Genomic DNA, 17,259 nt, shown 5'->3' with positions numbered 1-17,259 from the left:
ACGGACAACACTACCGCCACCCCGGCTCCTGCCTGGCGGCTTTGACGTTCGCTGTAGCTGCTGGAAGTGACGTCACCGCCGGGGAGGGGCGGGAAGCGGAAGCCGCCGTTGCGTCTGGCGGCGGCAGATTCAGTGTGTGCGGGCAGACGCGGGCTGGCGGGCTCCTGAGGCGGAGAGCCACGGCAACGCCGTCTCGGGAGCGGAGAGCCAAGACACGCGAAGCAGCAGTTGCCGCGGGTGAGCGTCAGGATGTCCTCCGGGGCAGGGGCTTCTCTCCTTGGGGGCTGATGCGCGGGAGGGAGCCGAGCGCAGGGCGTGCCCTCTCCTTAGAGACAGCGAGAAAAGAGGAGGGGAGGTCTGGGCTTCGGCTGGTTGGGGCGAGGAGGGGCGGGAGGAGAGCCGTCCCAAGGACTGCAGACTGTCTTGCCCGTGGCAGGGCCACGCTTTTTCTTTTTTTCTGCCAGTGTTTCGATGGCTTCCAGGGCAACCGGCCCGCGACGCGCAGTTCCGTGAGCAGTTCACTCGTTCGCGCGTCTGTTTCAGCTGGGCCGACAGCGAAGTCCAGCGTTCGTTCTTCACGTTTTTGCATCTCTGCGTAATGGTGTGACTCCTCCATTTTCCCCACCTCAGGCAACATAAGACTAATATAATTGAAGAAATTAAAACTCTTTTTTTTTGTTAGACTTTTCAAAGGACAGTGTTTACAGTGTTAAAATACTTGGTAACGTGTACAGGGAATTTTTTTGCTTGCCTTGTTGGTTTTTTTTGTTTTTTACATTCATTAATTCTCCGAATGTCACGTGTAATTTTGACAGTTGTTGTTTGAAGCACTTGCAGTTCAAGCTTTTCAGCTCTTAAATTTTGTTATATCTAATTTTATTCGGGATAGCCAATGTTCTGTATTTTTTCTTGTGATTAATTCCTACAGGCAAATGCTATATGCCACTTCTCACAGCGTTCACTTTACAAAGATGTTGAAGTGTCCAGTTCTGGGCCCCTCAGTTCAGGAAGGAAATTGAGGTGCTGGAGCAGGTTCAGAGAAGAGCAAGGAGGCTGTGAAGGGATCCAGCACAAGTCCTGTGAGGAAGGGCTGAGGGAGCTGGGGGGTGTTCAGTCTGGAGAAGAGGAGGTGAGAGGAGACCTCATCACTCTCTACAACTCCCTGAAAGGAGGATGTAGCCATGGGGGGTCGGTCTCTTCTCCCAGGCAGCTATCAGTCAGATAAGAGGGCATGGACTTAAGCTCTGCCAGGGGAGGTTTAGGTTAGATATTAGGAAGGAGTTCTTTACAGAGAGGCACTGGAATGGGCTTGCCAGGGAGGTGGTGATTCTCTGTCCCTGGAGGTTTTTAAGAAGAGACTGATGTGGCACTCAGTGCCATGGTCTGGGAACCACAGTGGTAATGGATCAAGGGTTGGACTTGTGGATCTCAGAGTCCTTTCAAGCTGGATGATTCCGTTATTCTGTGAAAGTATTTTCTACTAACTTTGTTACTTTTATGATTTCTCGAGCTCTTCAGTTTGGTAGTGACAGTAGCTGCCAGTTTTTTAAACCAGAGGGTCCATAGTAGAAAGGATTGTTGGTACTGTTGGGAAACGATTTATATGATTAGATGAATTTATGTATCTTCTATTATAGCTTAAGTTTTATGTCAAGCTCTTGAGACTTGCCTGAGATGTCGTATAAATTGTCAGAACCTTGTCTTAGTGTGCATCCTTTGTAAGGTAAAGTAGGAACAGTTGCCTCCCTTTCCAAATACTTGAGGGTAAATTGTCCCTAGCCTTTAACAACTAGTGTTATTTACTTGCACTTAGCACAACTAGTCACCCAGAACCTTGTGATTAAATGAGGAAGACCTAATAATTAAAGAGGAAAAAAATACTTTAACAAGGGCAGAACACATGACAATCTTCATCATTGTGAAAATTGCTGATTGTAGAGGCACAAAAAGAAAAAAAACACACCCAACCCCAGACCATTGTGAGTGCAAGATAAGCTGTTGTTAGGTTTGGTGCTTGTTTTTATTTTTTAAATTGTTAAGTGAAGTGGGTGTTCAAGAAGACCACACTGCTTTAATGAGTAGGACCAAACAACAGAGCTTCAAACTGGAGTACCCATCAGCATTGATTTCTGACAAGCTAGACATAATCTCTTGAGAGTGTTTGGTTTTGTGGTCTGAATCTTATGTGTCAGTCAAAGAAATAGGTTTTGTATCTTGAGTATATTTCTTCAAGTGTAGGCTGTCAGGCAGTGTCTCTTTAACAAGCGAATTGGTGGGCTTCAAAATATTTGTTTTCCACCAAATAAGAAATTCAGTGAAGACAGTGGCAGGCAATTTTCTCCCATGTTCTAGCAAAATATTGAACAGCAAATTTCTGTTTTAAAGTTTTATAGCTGAAATAATTAGTTTTTACTGAGGCTTTGGGTGAAGTAGAAGATTAAGCCAGCCAAAAGCAGATCTCAAGAATGTTAGAAGAGAGAACTCTTTGTGAGAAGTGCCTTTTTTTTTTTTCTTTTTTTTTTCTCTAAACCATTTAAAAACTGTAAATTTGGCAGTTTGCTGATAGACTTTCCCAGCTGTAGCAGTCTATCCAAAGTGCTAAGATGTAGGTTTTCATTTGTGATTTAAGAGCTGGGTTATCTTTTAAAATCTTCTGTTGGAAAAGAAGTAATATCGGTTCCTTATAAAATGGTTGCAGTATACAGTAAATAATACTTGTAGACTATCTCTAAATGTTAATGTATTTTGAAGGAATAGAATGAGGAAGAAGGTTCTTTATTATTGATACTGATATTTGCAGGTTGTGTTGTTTTGGGGTTTTTTTACTGCTAGCTAGGGATCGCTGCCAGTATTTTTTGTTCTCCTAAGGTAAATTTGTTTTGTTTTGTTTTTTTCTCCCTGTCTCCTGTTTCTCCATCTGAGAATTAACTAATCAGTTCTGTTTGGTGAAACATTAATAATGTGAAAGTGTGAGCTTCCTGTACTTAGTTATTGTAAAACCTAATTCACATGATGGCAATTTCATGCTTTATTATTCTTTTTTTCTTGTCTTGCCTTTTTTTTCTTTGTCTTTTTTTTTAGTTATTATTTTGCCTTTCTTGAAGTCTTCAGTTTCCTTGCAAGATAGTTCTGCAGGTACAGAGGCATCTTTTTATTGTAGTTTGCACCAATCCTTAGCCATGTCTCTTCTGTGAAATGAATCCCATAGTAAATTAAAATTAGTTTCTCAACTTGAGTGTTACAATGTAGAAGCTAAACAGGGACCTTTCGGTTATCATTCCAATGAACTTGCACCTATTTTGAAATATCTACACAATCCGTTGCCCCCCGCCCCAAACGATTTTAGGAGTATTTAATTGATCATGTAAATAGAGAAATATTGTCTATTATTATTGTCTATAAATCCAAACATTGTGCTTTTGGCCAGTGAGCTTGGGGCCAGGTAAGGAAAAGATTAAGGCACATTCGAAACTGAAAAATGCAAAAAGTTTTCCCTGCTTGTTGCTGCTCCTACGAAACAGTGGAGAAACTTGTTTTCACCCAGTGTTCATGGATTTAGCCAGATCTAAATTCATAATAGGCTTTTAGATACCTTTGAAGATTTTAGATAGTTGATTGGATTGAGGATTACTACTTTAACCCCACTTACAATTAATGAAGATGGTGGCTGATACTAATTGGTATTGAGACATAGTTCTGTGCTGTATTGTAACACTTTGGAAGCAGTAGTGTTTAGAAAAGAGGAGCAAAAAAACTTTAAATTCCAGTGATGATACTGATGCATTTTGTAATTTTTGCGTACATATTTTTTTTATTATTTTTTTTATTAAGGAGGAGAATTGCATTGATTTTGTAATCTGAAAGAAGAACAGCATTTGGAATAATGGCAACAGGAGACCTAAAAGGAAGCTTAAGAAAAATAGAACAAGGACTTCGCTTATTAAATTATCCAAGAGATGTGGATTATACAGTGTAAGCAGCAGTATGAATGAATTTATACTAACACATGATGACAGAAAGATGTGTAAACAAGATATGCATCTTATGTGATATTAGCATTTCACTCAGTGATGACTAAGCAGAGCATATGTCTGTGGGAAGTTGGGTTTTGATACATGTGAAGTGGAAGATAAAAGGATGCACTTCTGCTGTCCTGATCAATCCTTAGAATAATCCTGGAGTGTATCTATCTTGCTACTCACTCTTCTGCTGTTCTCTTTTCTTTGATTAATCTCTCACCTTTATGCTTTCTTTGTAAACAAAGCTTTCTTCAGGAAATTTCATTCTGTAAAGACTGGAAAATAAAAATGCTGTTGAATGTTTAGTTGTGAATGCTGGTAATCTTTAGACCTGACAATGTTAAAATCACATGAGGGTCACAAAATGTTGTTAGGAGCATTTTACAGATAGCAGCAAAGAGTGCTGAATGGTGTATGCCGGAAAAAAAAAAGGGGCAGGGGATAGTTTGGTATAGTACTGAAACAAGTTAAATATTTGAATTCATGTAATGAAAGACTTCTTATCTTCTGCTGTGTAAAATGCTTTTGTTTCTCAATAGGTTAGTAAAGGGTGATCCAGCTGCATTTTTACCTATCATCAGCTATTCTTTTACATCTTTTTCAACACACATAGCAGAACTGTTGGTGAAGTGTGATGTGGAACTCACAGCAAAAAGTGACTTGCGTTTCATTGAAGCTATTTACAAGGTATCTGTCTTCATGTATTTTGCAGAAGAGCCAGTTTTCAGGATGACCTCATAATTAACTAAACATCTGGATGAGTTTTACTAGGCAGTGAAAATTTTTAGCAATGAACATGAATTATAATTCTGTTAGTATTAAAGATGAGTAATAAGTCACTCTATGGCAAGTCTGTACTTAGATTTTCACAAAAATAAGGCTGGATATTGTTAGCCAAATTTCAATTTTGAGACAGCTGCAGAATCAGCAATATTATTGTGTTAGTTGTGAAGAATACTGAAATATTTATTACACAAAAGGTTTATAGAAGTGACCTTAGAAGAGATCGTAGCAGCAAATAATCCCAGCAAACTTCAATAAGTATAATGAAAACCCAGCTGAAAAACAGCCATTTTAAAACACCCTGCAAAATTAATATAGAAAGTCCAGTTTGTAGCACTTTATAAATTAGAATGAAATAAAATCCTTAAATGAAGGAAAATAATTTTGAACTATACTTAAAAATACACATAAACACATTCTTATAAAAAGTAGTTTGACCTTAATGGTAGCTTATTCAGACTAGTTTTCCATCTGAGGGCAGAGACTCCTTTACAAAGAGGCTTTGTGGGAGTTTACTTATCCTTTAATGCAGTTGCTGAGATTAGTACAACTTTTTATTGTGTATTCAGTTTGGAATTAATGTCTAAAATAATTTATTTAATGAATCTTAAGATTTTGAGTTAAACCTTACAAGAATGATATGAATGAAGTGTTTCAGAAATGGGTATATTTTTAAGCCTAGTTGAAAGAAACAGCTGAGAATATATAAATAACCACATTAGAAAAGATTGAAATAGTGAAGAGCAGAATAAAACAAAAGATTGTAGAAAAACAAGAACCTGAGCATGCTTTTTCTACAACAAATTGTGTGGTGATTTTAAAAGTAAAGTAAACTCTTATTTTGTTGCAGCTTCTTCGAGATCAATTTCAGTATAAACCAGTTTTAACAAAACAGCAGTTTCTTCAGTTTGGCTTTGCAGAAAGAAAAATGCAGATTGTTTGTGATATTATCAACTGTGTGGTGAGAAAACATAACGAATTAAGTAACTCAAATAAGGTACTAATTAAATGGTGACATTCTTATAAGTTTCTTTTGGCATGGTTCATGCTGCAGGCAGAAGCTGTTGACCACTTTATTTTAAGGTGCACCATCCCCTTTACAAGAGACAAGAAGCTGCCAGTGCTTCACAGTATAAACAAAAAGCAAACTAGAATGAAGATAAATCCAGTATATGGTATCTTTACAGGAAGTTATATGTTTTACTTTTAAACACAGTGAATGTTTCTGTAACTTGGTAGATGTTGCAGGTAGGCTTGAAGACAATGCAAAACTCTGATATGTTCAAGTTTTCCTAACATTGAATTTAAACATGACAGTTGTATTTGTGTTGCACTGGAAGACATCTCAAATCTGAATATTTTCATTAATCGTATTTTTTTACATTGGTAAGGCATTATTTTATTGGAGTATTCTGTGTATCAGCATATGCTTTAATAAGAGGAATTTTCAGTCTTATATATGTATTCCTATCTTGGAAAAATACAGCTTTTCCCTCTTCACTTTGAAGGTTAAATCCCAAATGAGGAAAAAGCGCAGATCTTTTAAATATGAAGTATGGTCAAATTGTAATAATGCCCTTGCTGATCCTAGTGGCAGTACTCTGGATTCCAAACAGGTATGAAAATAGTTTAAAACAACTAATTTATAACAAGTCGGGCTCTTTTTGTAGTATGTGCTTTCAGTCAGGTTTTAATGCTTCATCATACCAGTTGTGGGGTTGATTTTTGGTTGATTGGTTGGTTGGTTGGTTCTTTGGTATGGTTGGTTGGGTTTCTTTACCCCAAAGTGTGGCTGACTGAAGTAATAATTTCCATACAGAATGATATTGCTTCTCTCTTCTAGTGAACAGTTGGCCTCAAAGTCTTGGTGGTAATGAACTAATGTTTGCTGTTTGAGTTGTGTCAAATAGAGGAACATAATGAAAAATGAAGATGCAGCTGGAAAAAGAATATATGTGGTTTTTGGACACTGGAAATGTGTTTGGCTTAACTTTGTAATATTTTCAGTGCAGCTTTCAAAACTTTTTCTCATTTGTCTAAATCTGTTCAGCAAAGATTTCTTAATGTAATATTTTTCATGGCTTCAGGTTTAAAAGAGTTAACACCTGATCTTAATGCAATGTGCTACTCTCGACCTGTACAGGAGACAGCTTTCCCTACATTTTCTGCTAAGAAGTGCAAAGTAAAATTATACAAAACTTTTTAGGATTGTGCCCATTGCATGTTAGTGATTTCAGTTTAGAAAGAAAATAAGAAAATAATGTTTTTCAGAGAAATTTCATAATACCATATTTGGAATGCACTGGCACTTGTGGTTGTTGAGTAGTAGAACTGAATAGGGATATATATGAGTGTGTTAAGAATTCCACAGAAGAGAAAAGTTTCAGCTTCAGTAAAACATCGAGGAAGCTGTAAGAATTAAAATACTGCACAGAGCTAAGAATTGTGTGTGCTTAATCATTAGGTAGCTTATTTTGGTATGTGGTAGGTTGTGATTGTAAGTCTTGGTTCACCTGGAAAGAAAGGCAAAATTTTCTCCTATTTTGTTCTCTTAAGGGGGGAATTGAAATGAAGTGTGTAACTAGTCAGGCTATTTTACTGACAGTGTATCCACTGACTTTTTGGGTTTTTTTTTTTTGACATGGTCAAAAGAAGCCTTGGGTAGAGCGACATTCAGGAGCTGAAGTTAGCAATGATCTTCATCCACCACCCCTTCCAGCACAGGGAAATAACGAAGAAGAATTGTACCTAGATAATGATGTTGTGGAAGTTAAATGTGAACAAGTAAGAACCTTTATTTAAGATACTGTCCGCATTATTCTTAACTTTTCTTACAGGAAATAAAGGTATTAAAAAGGATAGCTAGATGTTTCTTAAATATAGCTAATAGATAAATAATATATTGAAAAAATCAAGTCAATGAAATTGTACTGTATTTTCAAGAGCCAGTACTGTCAACAGTTTTTTTTTAAAAGCCAAGTTCCATGAACAGTCATTTTTAGGATGATTCTGAAATAAGAATTTAGTGTAGCAGAATGTAGGTACTTGAATTTGAGGAAGATTCCACTTAACTCATAATTTGATCTATCAATTAATCTCTGTTTTGAAATCAGAGGATGTGTTCTTATTCATATTTTCAAGGTTGTAGAAGATAATTCTCAGATTGAGTTCCTAAAGAATCAGCTTGCTGATTGCCAAGAAAAGCTTCATAAACTAAGTTGGGTGGAAGATAAACTGCGTGTTTTAGAAGAGAAACTGAAAGGAAAGGTGATCATAGATGAAAAGGACTGGAGTAACTTATTGAGTAGAGTTTTGCTTCTTGAAACAGAACTGTTGTTGCAATCCAAAAAGGTATGTTAATGTCTATTTTTCTTCTGTAACAAAAATTGCCCAAGACACAATGCTGTCCAGCCTGTTTCTGTTCTTGCCCCTTGATGTATGATTTTCACTATTTTTAAATGCATTAGGTGAATGGAAGTGCTGGTTTTGGAGTTGGAGGAATTTTTTTCTTAAATGTTAGTCTCTTGTTTTCTCATGCTCTGTGAGGCAAACTTCTCCATTGGGAATTATTTCCTTGCAGGAGCAGCAGGTGTAGCTAAGACTGTTTCATTAGTAATGACAATGCATATTTTCATTTCCTAGTGAACTTGTAGAAGGAAGCTTTTGAAAAATCATAATTATGCTGCCTTTGAACCATAGCATCAATTTTGTGATCACAGTCTTAATTTCAAAGTATATTTGAGTATCTCTCATGTATCCTTCAGATACTGTCCAATGCTTTTCAGAAGTTGAAAACCCGTATGAATTTTTATCGAAATAGTTGATCAGTGTTGCATTTTCTGTCATAAAAACATTGAATTTACTTGTAGCAAGGAAATCTGTGTTGCTGGCCCTTCAAAATTAAAAATATCACAGAAACTTGTATACAATACATGTTGTTTTCTTTATGCCTTGAGAGTGCACTAGTTATGTAGAGTCTTGAAATTCAGAAGTGTTGGCAATTGATCACTAGGTTATTTTTGCAAGCTATAGCTTAAATTATAAGAATTTACATTCTGAATCTCTTGTTTTTTAAACACAGTTTCAGTTCAGCAATGGTTCAGGTGATTTACCATTTGAAATGGAATTTGTCCTGGTTTGGGCCAGGATAAAGATGATTTTCTGTCTTTTGCTTTTAGCTAAGTCTCTTTAAGTAGTAGTAGTCTCTTTAATTCCTTATGGAATTTTAAGTTAATTATCAGTGGACATATGTCTAAATTCAACGACCAATGCTAATGTTTTCTGCTTCTATTAGTCATCAGAAGCCTTCAGCTGAATGGCCATTGACAGTTTTGTTCCTGTTGCAAGTGTTGCAGTTCTCTTCAAGAGATGCTGCATTTGTGATAGTAGCAATATTGGATACCTTATGTTTCAGAATTGGTTTGATCTTTCATTTCTGTAAATTTGCTTTATTATTACTTCAGTAATCAGTTTATTGCAGTTGTTCAAAGCTTTGAAATAGTATTAACATTAGTAGTGCTTAAAAAGTTCTAGTAAGATAATTTGTATTTTTTTACTGCATGTTACTGAAAGAAGTCATCTGCAAAAACAAGTTTGAATTTATTTTGTGTGTGGAATTGTTGCTTGTCTTTTTTTAAAGCAAAGGAAGTGGGGTTTTATATTAAAAAAAAGAAAAAAAAAAGTCTCCAAAACCTTAACTTATTTACTTATTTTGCAGTAAGCATTTGAAAAATGCCAAGGAATAATCCTTTGGGTAGAGAGCTGCTGTTGCTTTGTTTCATGAAATTCCATCCAACCTGTGCTTCACAGATATAGAAGCAATTGATTACTACTCCTTTCTTCTTATTTTTGCATGTTTCAGAGAACTTTTGGCATCTAGCCAAGATAGCAGGAACACTTAAGATCTGTATTGCACTGCTGCCAAAATAGCAGCAGCTGTTCATTTAACTCTGGGAAAATCTGAAAGGTACCAGATCCATTTAAATGAAAGGAATTAAGTGGAAGTAGTCAGTGCAGCTATCTCATCTCTTTTGTTTGTTTTTTGCTTGTTTCAAGTTATACGTAAATCTGAGTTGTTTTTCAGCTTCTTTCTACAGTACCTATTCCTCCCTCATTTATTTATTTAGGTATAGTATTTCCCCTGTTAACATGTATAGATATCCCAGTATATAAAGGCTGAGATATCAAAACCAGTAAGTCACTGGTGAAAAAGTCTTAGATGTGTTTGAGTATAGTTTTGTTTTTTTTTTATTTCATAATAAGGAAATTGCAATCATGCATTTATTGTTAGTAGAATATGAATTTTGTTTCCTTGTTTATGAATGTTTTCTAAGTTAGAGTTAAACTTAGAACCTTTCTTAAATGACCACTCTTTCATTTAGGAGCTTGGGAAACTAGTATAAAGTAGACTTTAATTCCACTTGAATGCTTATAACTCTAATTTTAGGTTATCTATAGGTTAATTTTCTAGGGCCAAGGAGCTGCATTTATGAGTATCAACCAGAAGTAGAAGGTACTGCTGTGTGCACTATATTTGGACCTGATTTTGACCTGTTTACAAACAGCAATACTGATATTAAAAAAAAAACACAACATGAAATAGATTGGATTTTTAATGCACTATATGGAAGGATTTTTAAAGTCCTCTAAAAATACCTGTGCAGTGCCAAAAAATCCACATGGTATACCAAATGTATACATAGTTAGTACTAAATGTACTTTTGTTCAGTCTAAAGATGATTTAAGTAGACTGTATGGCTAAAATGGAGTGAACTTGTATTTCAGAGAGACTTGTCTACAGAGTTCAGCAATGTAAGTCAAGAATCTGCTTCTAGTAGAATTCCAATTTCTCCTGGTCAGTATTAATAATTTCCTTTTTAATTAACATCGTATGCTAAACGCTTCTTCCTCACCTTGACTAAAAGAGGTTTTTTTAAGTAGACAATTGCACCTTAGTGACCTGTGAATTTAGATGCATGCTGCAAAAAAAAAAAAGTTAACCTGCTTGTCATTTCATGTTTATAGTTTATTATTTAGAAGCTTTATTTACTGATATAGCTGTTAAAGGGTTACTGAAAATATGTAGCATAGTAAGTAATGGAGAAAATCTCAAAGAGACAAATTTGATAGCTAAAGCTGTGAAAAACAATTATGTCAGCTGCACTTCAAAGCAGATATGTTTAAAAAATAAGCCATTTGTAAGCACAAATAAATAATATTTCCTGTCATGGGTTTGTTATAGTTAAAATAGTGTCACCTTTATGTTGCTTTTTATTTTTATTACTGGGCTCAGGACAAATCAGGACTTTTTATTTCACAAACTGTTTCTCCAAATCACTGCTGAACATTCTGTATTGAGTCATCCCTGTTGAAGTAGCTAGCAGGTATCCAGCTGGCATTTTTGCTAATCTATTTGGAAAGCAAGACAAAATCTTTTTCTTGTATTTCCAACTTAACTTTCAATAGTATACACGTAGTAAATAAAACAGCCTTGAGTGGAAAAGAAATTAAAAACATTTCCCAAGCCGTTAGTTGTTATTCTCTCTTCCCCTTGCATCACTCTGTATTAAGTTGGCCTGTTTCCCCTGTGGCAGATCTTATTCCTACCACCAGTAGTAAAGAGGATATTTTATTCCCCACTGTCACTAGGCATTTTTGTCCAGTGTTGGGCTGTTGCATTAAAATTAAAAGGGAATCTCAGTAATGAAGTTTCCATGGAAATGAGGAAGGCCATTTCTTGGTTAAGTCTAAACCTGTTTTAATTTTACAGTCTCAGAAATGAGACTTTTTACAGATCTTAGAATCCTGCAACTTGTTTTCTTCCTTCCGTAAGCTTAGTGTTATGTTACCTACACTTAAGGACTGAAAATAAGGGTGTAGGATGAGTTTTTTGTTTTTTCTAAATGTTAAATTCTCTTCCCTGTCAATTGAAATTAAAAAGAGTATTAAAGCCATCCCAATGCAAAAGCAAAGTCTGCTTCTGCTGAATGAATGCTAAGTGTGTGCCAGTGGGAGAAGAGCTAGTGAAATAGCAAGAGCTTGATAGAAAATTTAGGCTGAAAAAGAAGGTGATGATTTTTTTTATATTTCTACTGCTTATCAGACAGGGTACTTCCAAATTAGAAACTTTTGAACTGCTAGTTTACTGTAAAAATAATGGAAACAAATTGAAATTACTTTAAAATGTCTGACCCAGTAAATTAAACTTAAGGGCTGATTTCACTGTAATCAGGATAAAGGCAGCATTCCTAGTAATCTGATTTGAATTTGTTTTAGGTGTGTTATACATAGTATACTGCATTTTGTTTTAAGAAAAGGAGAAACATTTTGAATGGCTACCAGTAGCTTTTCTTTTTCCCTCTCTAAACAATGCATTCTCTTCTGTTATTGCATACTGTAAATCAAGCTATTTGATTGCTGACCTTGCAATAGGAGAGCAAAAAGGCAAAGGTGACATAAAAATGAGTATTTCTTCATAGATACAGAGAGGAAGGAGGAGATGCCAGAGAGTCTTCACCAGTTGTCTGGATACAGTTCACTATTAACCACCGACCCTTCTCCCAAATCCATGACTATTAATTCTCATGGCCTGACAGATGTTTCAGAGGTAAGTAAAACTGGCAAATGAATAGCTGATTTCAGAGGTCAAGAGAACAAGTAACCATTAGTTTTAGTTGTATATACTACTAGTGGAAAAACAAGGAAACTATGCAAAATTACATCTAGGTCTGTCTCATAAAAGTCCTTTTGATACGTAAACAGTGGTTAAGGGCACATTTTCCTCTATGATTTTTTCAGGTTGAAAGTCTATCTGAAGAATGTTAGCTTTGAAGGGGTCACTAACTTTGTTGCTTTTAAATTGCAGGAGACAACAAGACAAAGAATGGAAAGGATAAGTAAAATGTAAGTAATAGGAAAGGGCAGCAGGAATTCATTTCCTAGGAGGCAGTTGTACTGGACTAGGGCCCATAGAGAACATACATATGTGTTCCAAACCTCAAAGGTCTCTACATCAGGTGTGGCATTTCCTTATGACTCTACTGAATAATAAATCCACTTACAGTTCTGTGTTTGTGGGATGAGTCACTGTTTTGGTTTTTGAAAAGCAATAGAAAGCATTCTTAAGAGTATTGACTAGAGATTAAAGAGTGGTTAGATTCTGGTTGACAAGGAATAGAAATATTATTTATCTTCTGATAGAGATTCTCTGGTTCCCAGTCCTGAGGTCTGCAATTAATTTTTTTTTTTTTTAATAAATATTTTTATCTCACTTGAAGAGAAATGCTTTGGTGTATGTGTTTCTTTAATGTGGCCTGAAATAAGCTATATCCTTTTTTGTGATTTCTTCTTTATACTTAACTTTTGTTGATATGTAGTAGTCATTTAAAATACAAAACAATTGAAGAGGAAAAGGGAGTATGAGAAGAAACTTAGTTTCATGCTTGTTACTATGTTGTGTTCATTATAAAGTTACAGACAAAGCAGTAATTTACTATCATATTGTAATAAAAATTTGTGTGTAAACAAAATTTAATTTCAGAATTGAGGAAACTTCAGAATTGTTGAAAGCCTCAAGCAGTACCTCTGAGAAGACCTGAAAGTACAGACCTTTATACCTGGTCTCTGTAGACTTATGGATATGAGAACTAATATCTATGTTTGTACAGCATAAAATTTTTAATATATCAAATTTGTAATGATCACCATTGCTTTTATTCCATTAAATAAATATTTTCAAATGCAGCATCTGTGTATTGATTTCCCTTTCCCCACCCATATTTTTTGGTTTTAAAAACTGTTCAAATAGCTTATTCCCCACCTTATATAAAGTGGAGTCATTACAGCAGTGTATTTTTCTGTTGACATTTGTTAGCAGTGTGCTAAGTAATACGTTTTTTAAAGTGCAGGCTTGAGGACCATGGTTTACATCCTGTTGGAAACATTCCAGTAGGGACTTGCATATTGCACCCAAGAGATTTTCTTGCATACCATCTTGCCATCTGTACTGTTAAATAAGTCTTAATGAAAACTTAAATATACAATTTTAAATCTGTACTTTTTTTGATGTTTTTTTAAAATATAAATTTTCATGCTGAGCTGGAGAGCACCAACATATTATGGCTTCCATTAACACTGACAGAGTGAGGGGCAGTTTGATCCTAAACACTAAAATGTGCAAGTAAGTCCACAGACTTTGACTGCAAGAGATGTGTTGAGTGTTTTAGTGTGCTTACCCAACACATTTTAAGACCAGTAGCACAGATGGAGACCATCCAGTATACAAAGATACACAACAGTTTTATGATTGGAAGGCGTATTAAAATTTCTCTTTAGAGACGTAAGTAGATGTAAGACTTCCATAAACTTTATATAATCAAACTAAAGATGTGTGAGCTTTGGTAAGATTTATTTATTTATTTATTACTCTTTGTAAATTGGTAGCCTATGGTATCAAGATTTCCTTGTGCTGTAATACTCAGTTCACTTAAAAAGATTTTTGTAGTTTGATACCACAAAAGCAGTGGCTTTATTTTTTTGACAGTTTGCAGGTAAAAGTGAAAGCATCTGTTTCACATTATGCTGTAGAAAAGTGGTTTATGTGTTTTAAGAATAATATATTTTTTTCTGTAAGCATTTGGAATATAAATTGACTTTATTTTACTTCATAGAAAAACATACAGTGATTCATTATTTTATATAAACCATTTTTTTTATTTTTTCAATAGAACTTACTTTTCCAGTTGTCTCCAAAAAAAAAAAAAAACCCTAAAAAGTTATATGATGTGAATGTTTTGTGTCTTCATTGAAAAAAGGCCTTGCTAATCAATGTTCATTATCATAACACTGAATTGGGTTTTCTTCAAAATGTTAGACAGGTTCTACAAAAACTAAATTTTTTCTGAAATAGCACTACAGCACCATCTTGTGGTATATTTAGTACAGAATAATAAGAGCTAAAAGGTGCATTCATATACTGTTAATATTGCTTTAAATCGATAATGATCAAACATTTTTAATTGTTACCTCTCTTTAAATTTTTATTTTTGCCTTAGAATTGTGGAGGATTTTCTGTGAAGTAAGGCAATTTTTCTGTCTGATACTTGATAGTTTATTGTTTGTGGCAGGAACCAGAACAACTGATCTGTTGTTTGCAATGTTATGGCAAAGATGAGAAGTGTCAGTCAATAGAAATGATTCAAGTTGCAGGAATTTATTACTGAGTTTACCTGGTGGATGCAGCAAGCATTAGAAGAAAGTCTTTTGGTAGAAGTTAGTATAATCTCTATTTAGTACTGCAAAATAGTAAAATCACAGTTGTTCAACTATTTCATTCTTCCAGAAGTTTAAATGCAGTACTTTCCTGAGCACATCATTTAGCTGTTGTAATGAAAGGCTTTGCTTCTCCAGTTTCCAGGATGAAGCAGGGGCTCAATTTCATTAAACTGAAGCCAAGGGCGTTTTCCTTGTTAGGGCAGTTGAGCACATTTTCTAAAGTTCATATTTGCTTTCTTTTTTTTAATGAAATTTGGTTTTGAAAGATAATACCATCCACTGAAAAAGAAATACAGTGTATTAAAGCCTTCTTTACATGTTGAGTAGTAAATATTTTTTTAAATTCAGTTCTGCCATTGGAAATGGTTAGTACTAGTAACAGTATGTATCACAGTAAAGCTTTACCAAAGCAGTGCAATGCTGGAAAATGCACATCATGACTGAAAGTAGGAGCAGTTTTTTAATGTTTCTGGTACAATGCTACTTTGAGCATTGTCACAACAGTCAAAGATTTTACATTCTTACATGTGCAAGCATCTGCATGGAGGGATCTTGCTGAGTGACAGAAAGTGTTTGATAACTTCTGAAACACAGATTTAATAAATCCAGAGAATATTCCTCACTGTAGTTTCTATTGTGTGTAGCTCTCTCCAGTGACTTGGAAAAAATCCTTTTTTCAAGATGCATGTTCTGTGATTATAAATCATTAATTGAACTACTGCTGTTTCTCAAAGTTACTGGATTTTTTGTTTAACATATGTTATTAATTTTATATTAATATTATATTTATAGTTTTACTGACCACTCTAAGTTCCTTAACATCAATATTAGAATTCCACCTTACCTAATTGCAAGTATGTATGTATTACGTGGTGTAATAGTGAGTAATTGCATTAAAGTAGAACACTAAAGCTTCCACAAAATCTACTTTTTAAACTTCATTTGAAAAACCAAGATTTTAAACCTATTGAAACTTACAGGAATCCCATGAGGATTTTTTATTCACTCTGCCTTATCCAATATCACTATGTAGTTTAATTCATTTACTGAAATGAAAAAACATTTTCTAGAAAGCGTAGTAAGACCTCTCACCACGTATTCTAAATACTGAAAAGCAGTCTGATAACCTTTCTTATGCTTTTAGTCTGTGTATATACCGCTATGTTACCGAATTCTAGTGCTCGAACTTATGTACAGAAAAAAAATAATTGCAGTTATGACACTAGAATATAATTCTTTAAGATTTTACTTTAGATGTCTGAGACTAAACTGTGTTGTGTATCACTCAAGTTTGGTTGTACCTAAGTAGGAGACAGGTTGAGTTCAGTTATGTCCTGGTGTTTATGCCCAACTTGGAACTGTTTTGCATCATAAGAAGTGTATTTAAAACCTTAGTTACAAGGTGGGTCCTATTTCCTTGTAAGAATATCGAGGGTTTTTTTATTCTTGGAGTTCTTTTATGTGTCTCTATCCTGGTTTAGTCTGGTGTCCCACGCCAGGCTCAGTTCAGTTTCTAGTCCAATAACAGGCATGGCTCAGAAGAAACCTGGACTAAAGCGTTTTTTAAAGTTTTTCTTTCAAATTTGCATGCTACAGTATACATGTGATGAAATCAGTTCCACTAAGGAGAAAATGGAATTTACAGAATTGAAGTCTAAATGCTGCAGAAAGAAGTTACTTGGTTTTGGTGCACTGTCACTTCAGCAGTGATTAGCAGAGCAACCTTGTTTGGACTGTAATGTAAAAGTTATTCAAAAGAACTTTTTTTTTCCTTTTTCCTTTTTCTTTTCTCTTTTTTTTTTCTTTTAATATGGTGTATTTATTATTGAGTTTTGAATAAATATTCCAACCTGAAAAATGCATATACATGCTGGTAGGAGGTAGTGACTTAAGTAATGGGGAGTACTGATGTTCATGTAGAGCAATATATGTTGGTTTTCCCTTCCCCTTTACCTTTTAAGTTATCATAAAGGAATCTTCATATGCCATAAAGCAAAATAACATGATAATAGGATCCAGAATAAGCAGAAACATAATTTGGCTAATGTTAGGTTTATAATCATTAAGTTTTAGCATAAGCAATATCAAAAGATATTATGCCTCAAAGTGTTTTAAATAGACACAATTATATTCCTGAAACATACTGCAAGGTCTTAATATACTTTCACACTTGTCTGTCTGTTCT

The 17,259-nt window shown here is 34.9% G+C and overlaps 1 protein-coding gene across 1 annotated transcript; it reads left to right on the top strand.

The window, feature by feature from the left end:
• The first annotated feature begins 54 nt into the window (after positions 1-54).
• On the top strand, positions 55-13,530 carry CEP44 (centrosomal protein 44). Its single transcript, XM_030449601.1, has 11 exons — positions 55-237; positions 3,832-3,972; positions 4,559-4,706; positions 5,653-5,799; positions 6,311-6,418; positions 7,455-7,586; positions 7,944-8,153; positions 10,587-10,656; positions 12,281-12,408; positions 12,667-12,704; positions 13,342-13,530. The coding sequence occupies exons 2-11, from the start codon at positions 3,884-3,886 to the stop codon at positions 13,397-13,399; spliced, it is 1,128 nt and encodes a 375-aa protein (XP_030305461.1). The 5' UTR covers positions 55-237; positions 3,832-3,883; the 3' UTR covers positions 13,400-13,530.
• Positions 13,531-17,259: the final 3,729 nt, after the last annotated feature.

The sequence above is a fragment of the Calypte anna genome, chromosome 4A, assembly GCF_003957555.1.
Source record: "Calypte anna isolate BGI_N300 chromosome 4A, bCalAnn1_v1.p, whole genome shotgun sequence".
In the NCBI taxonomy this organism is placed as follows: Eukaryota; Metazoa; Chordata; class Aves; order Apodiformes; family Trochilidae; genus Calypte; species Calypte anna.
This window is presented reverse-complemented; position numbering and strand designations above follow the sequence as displayed.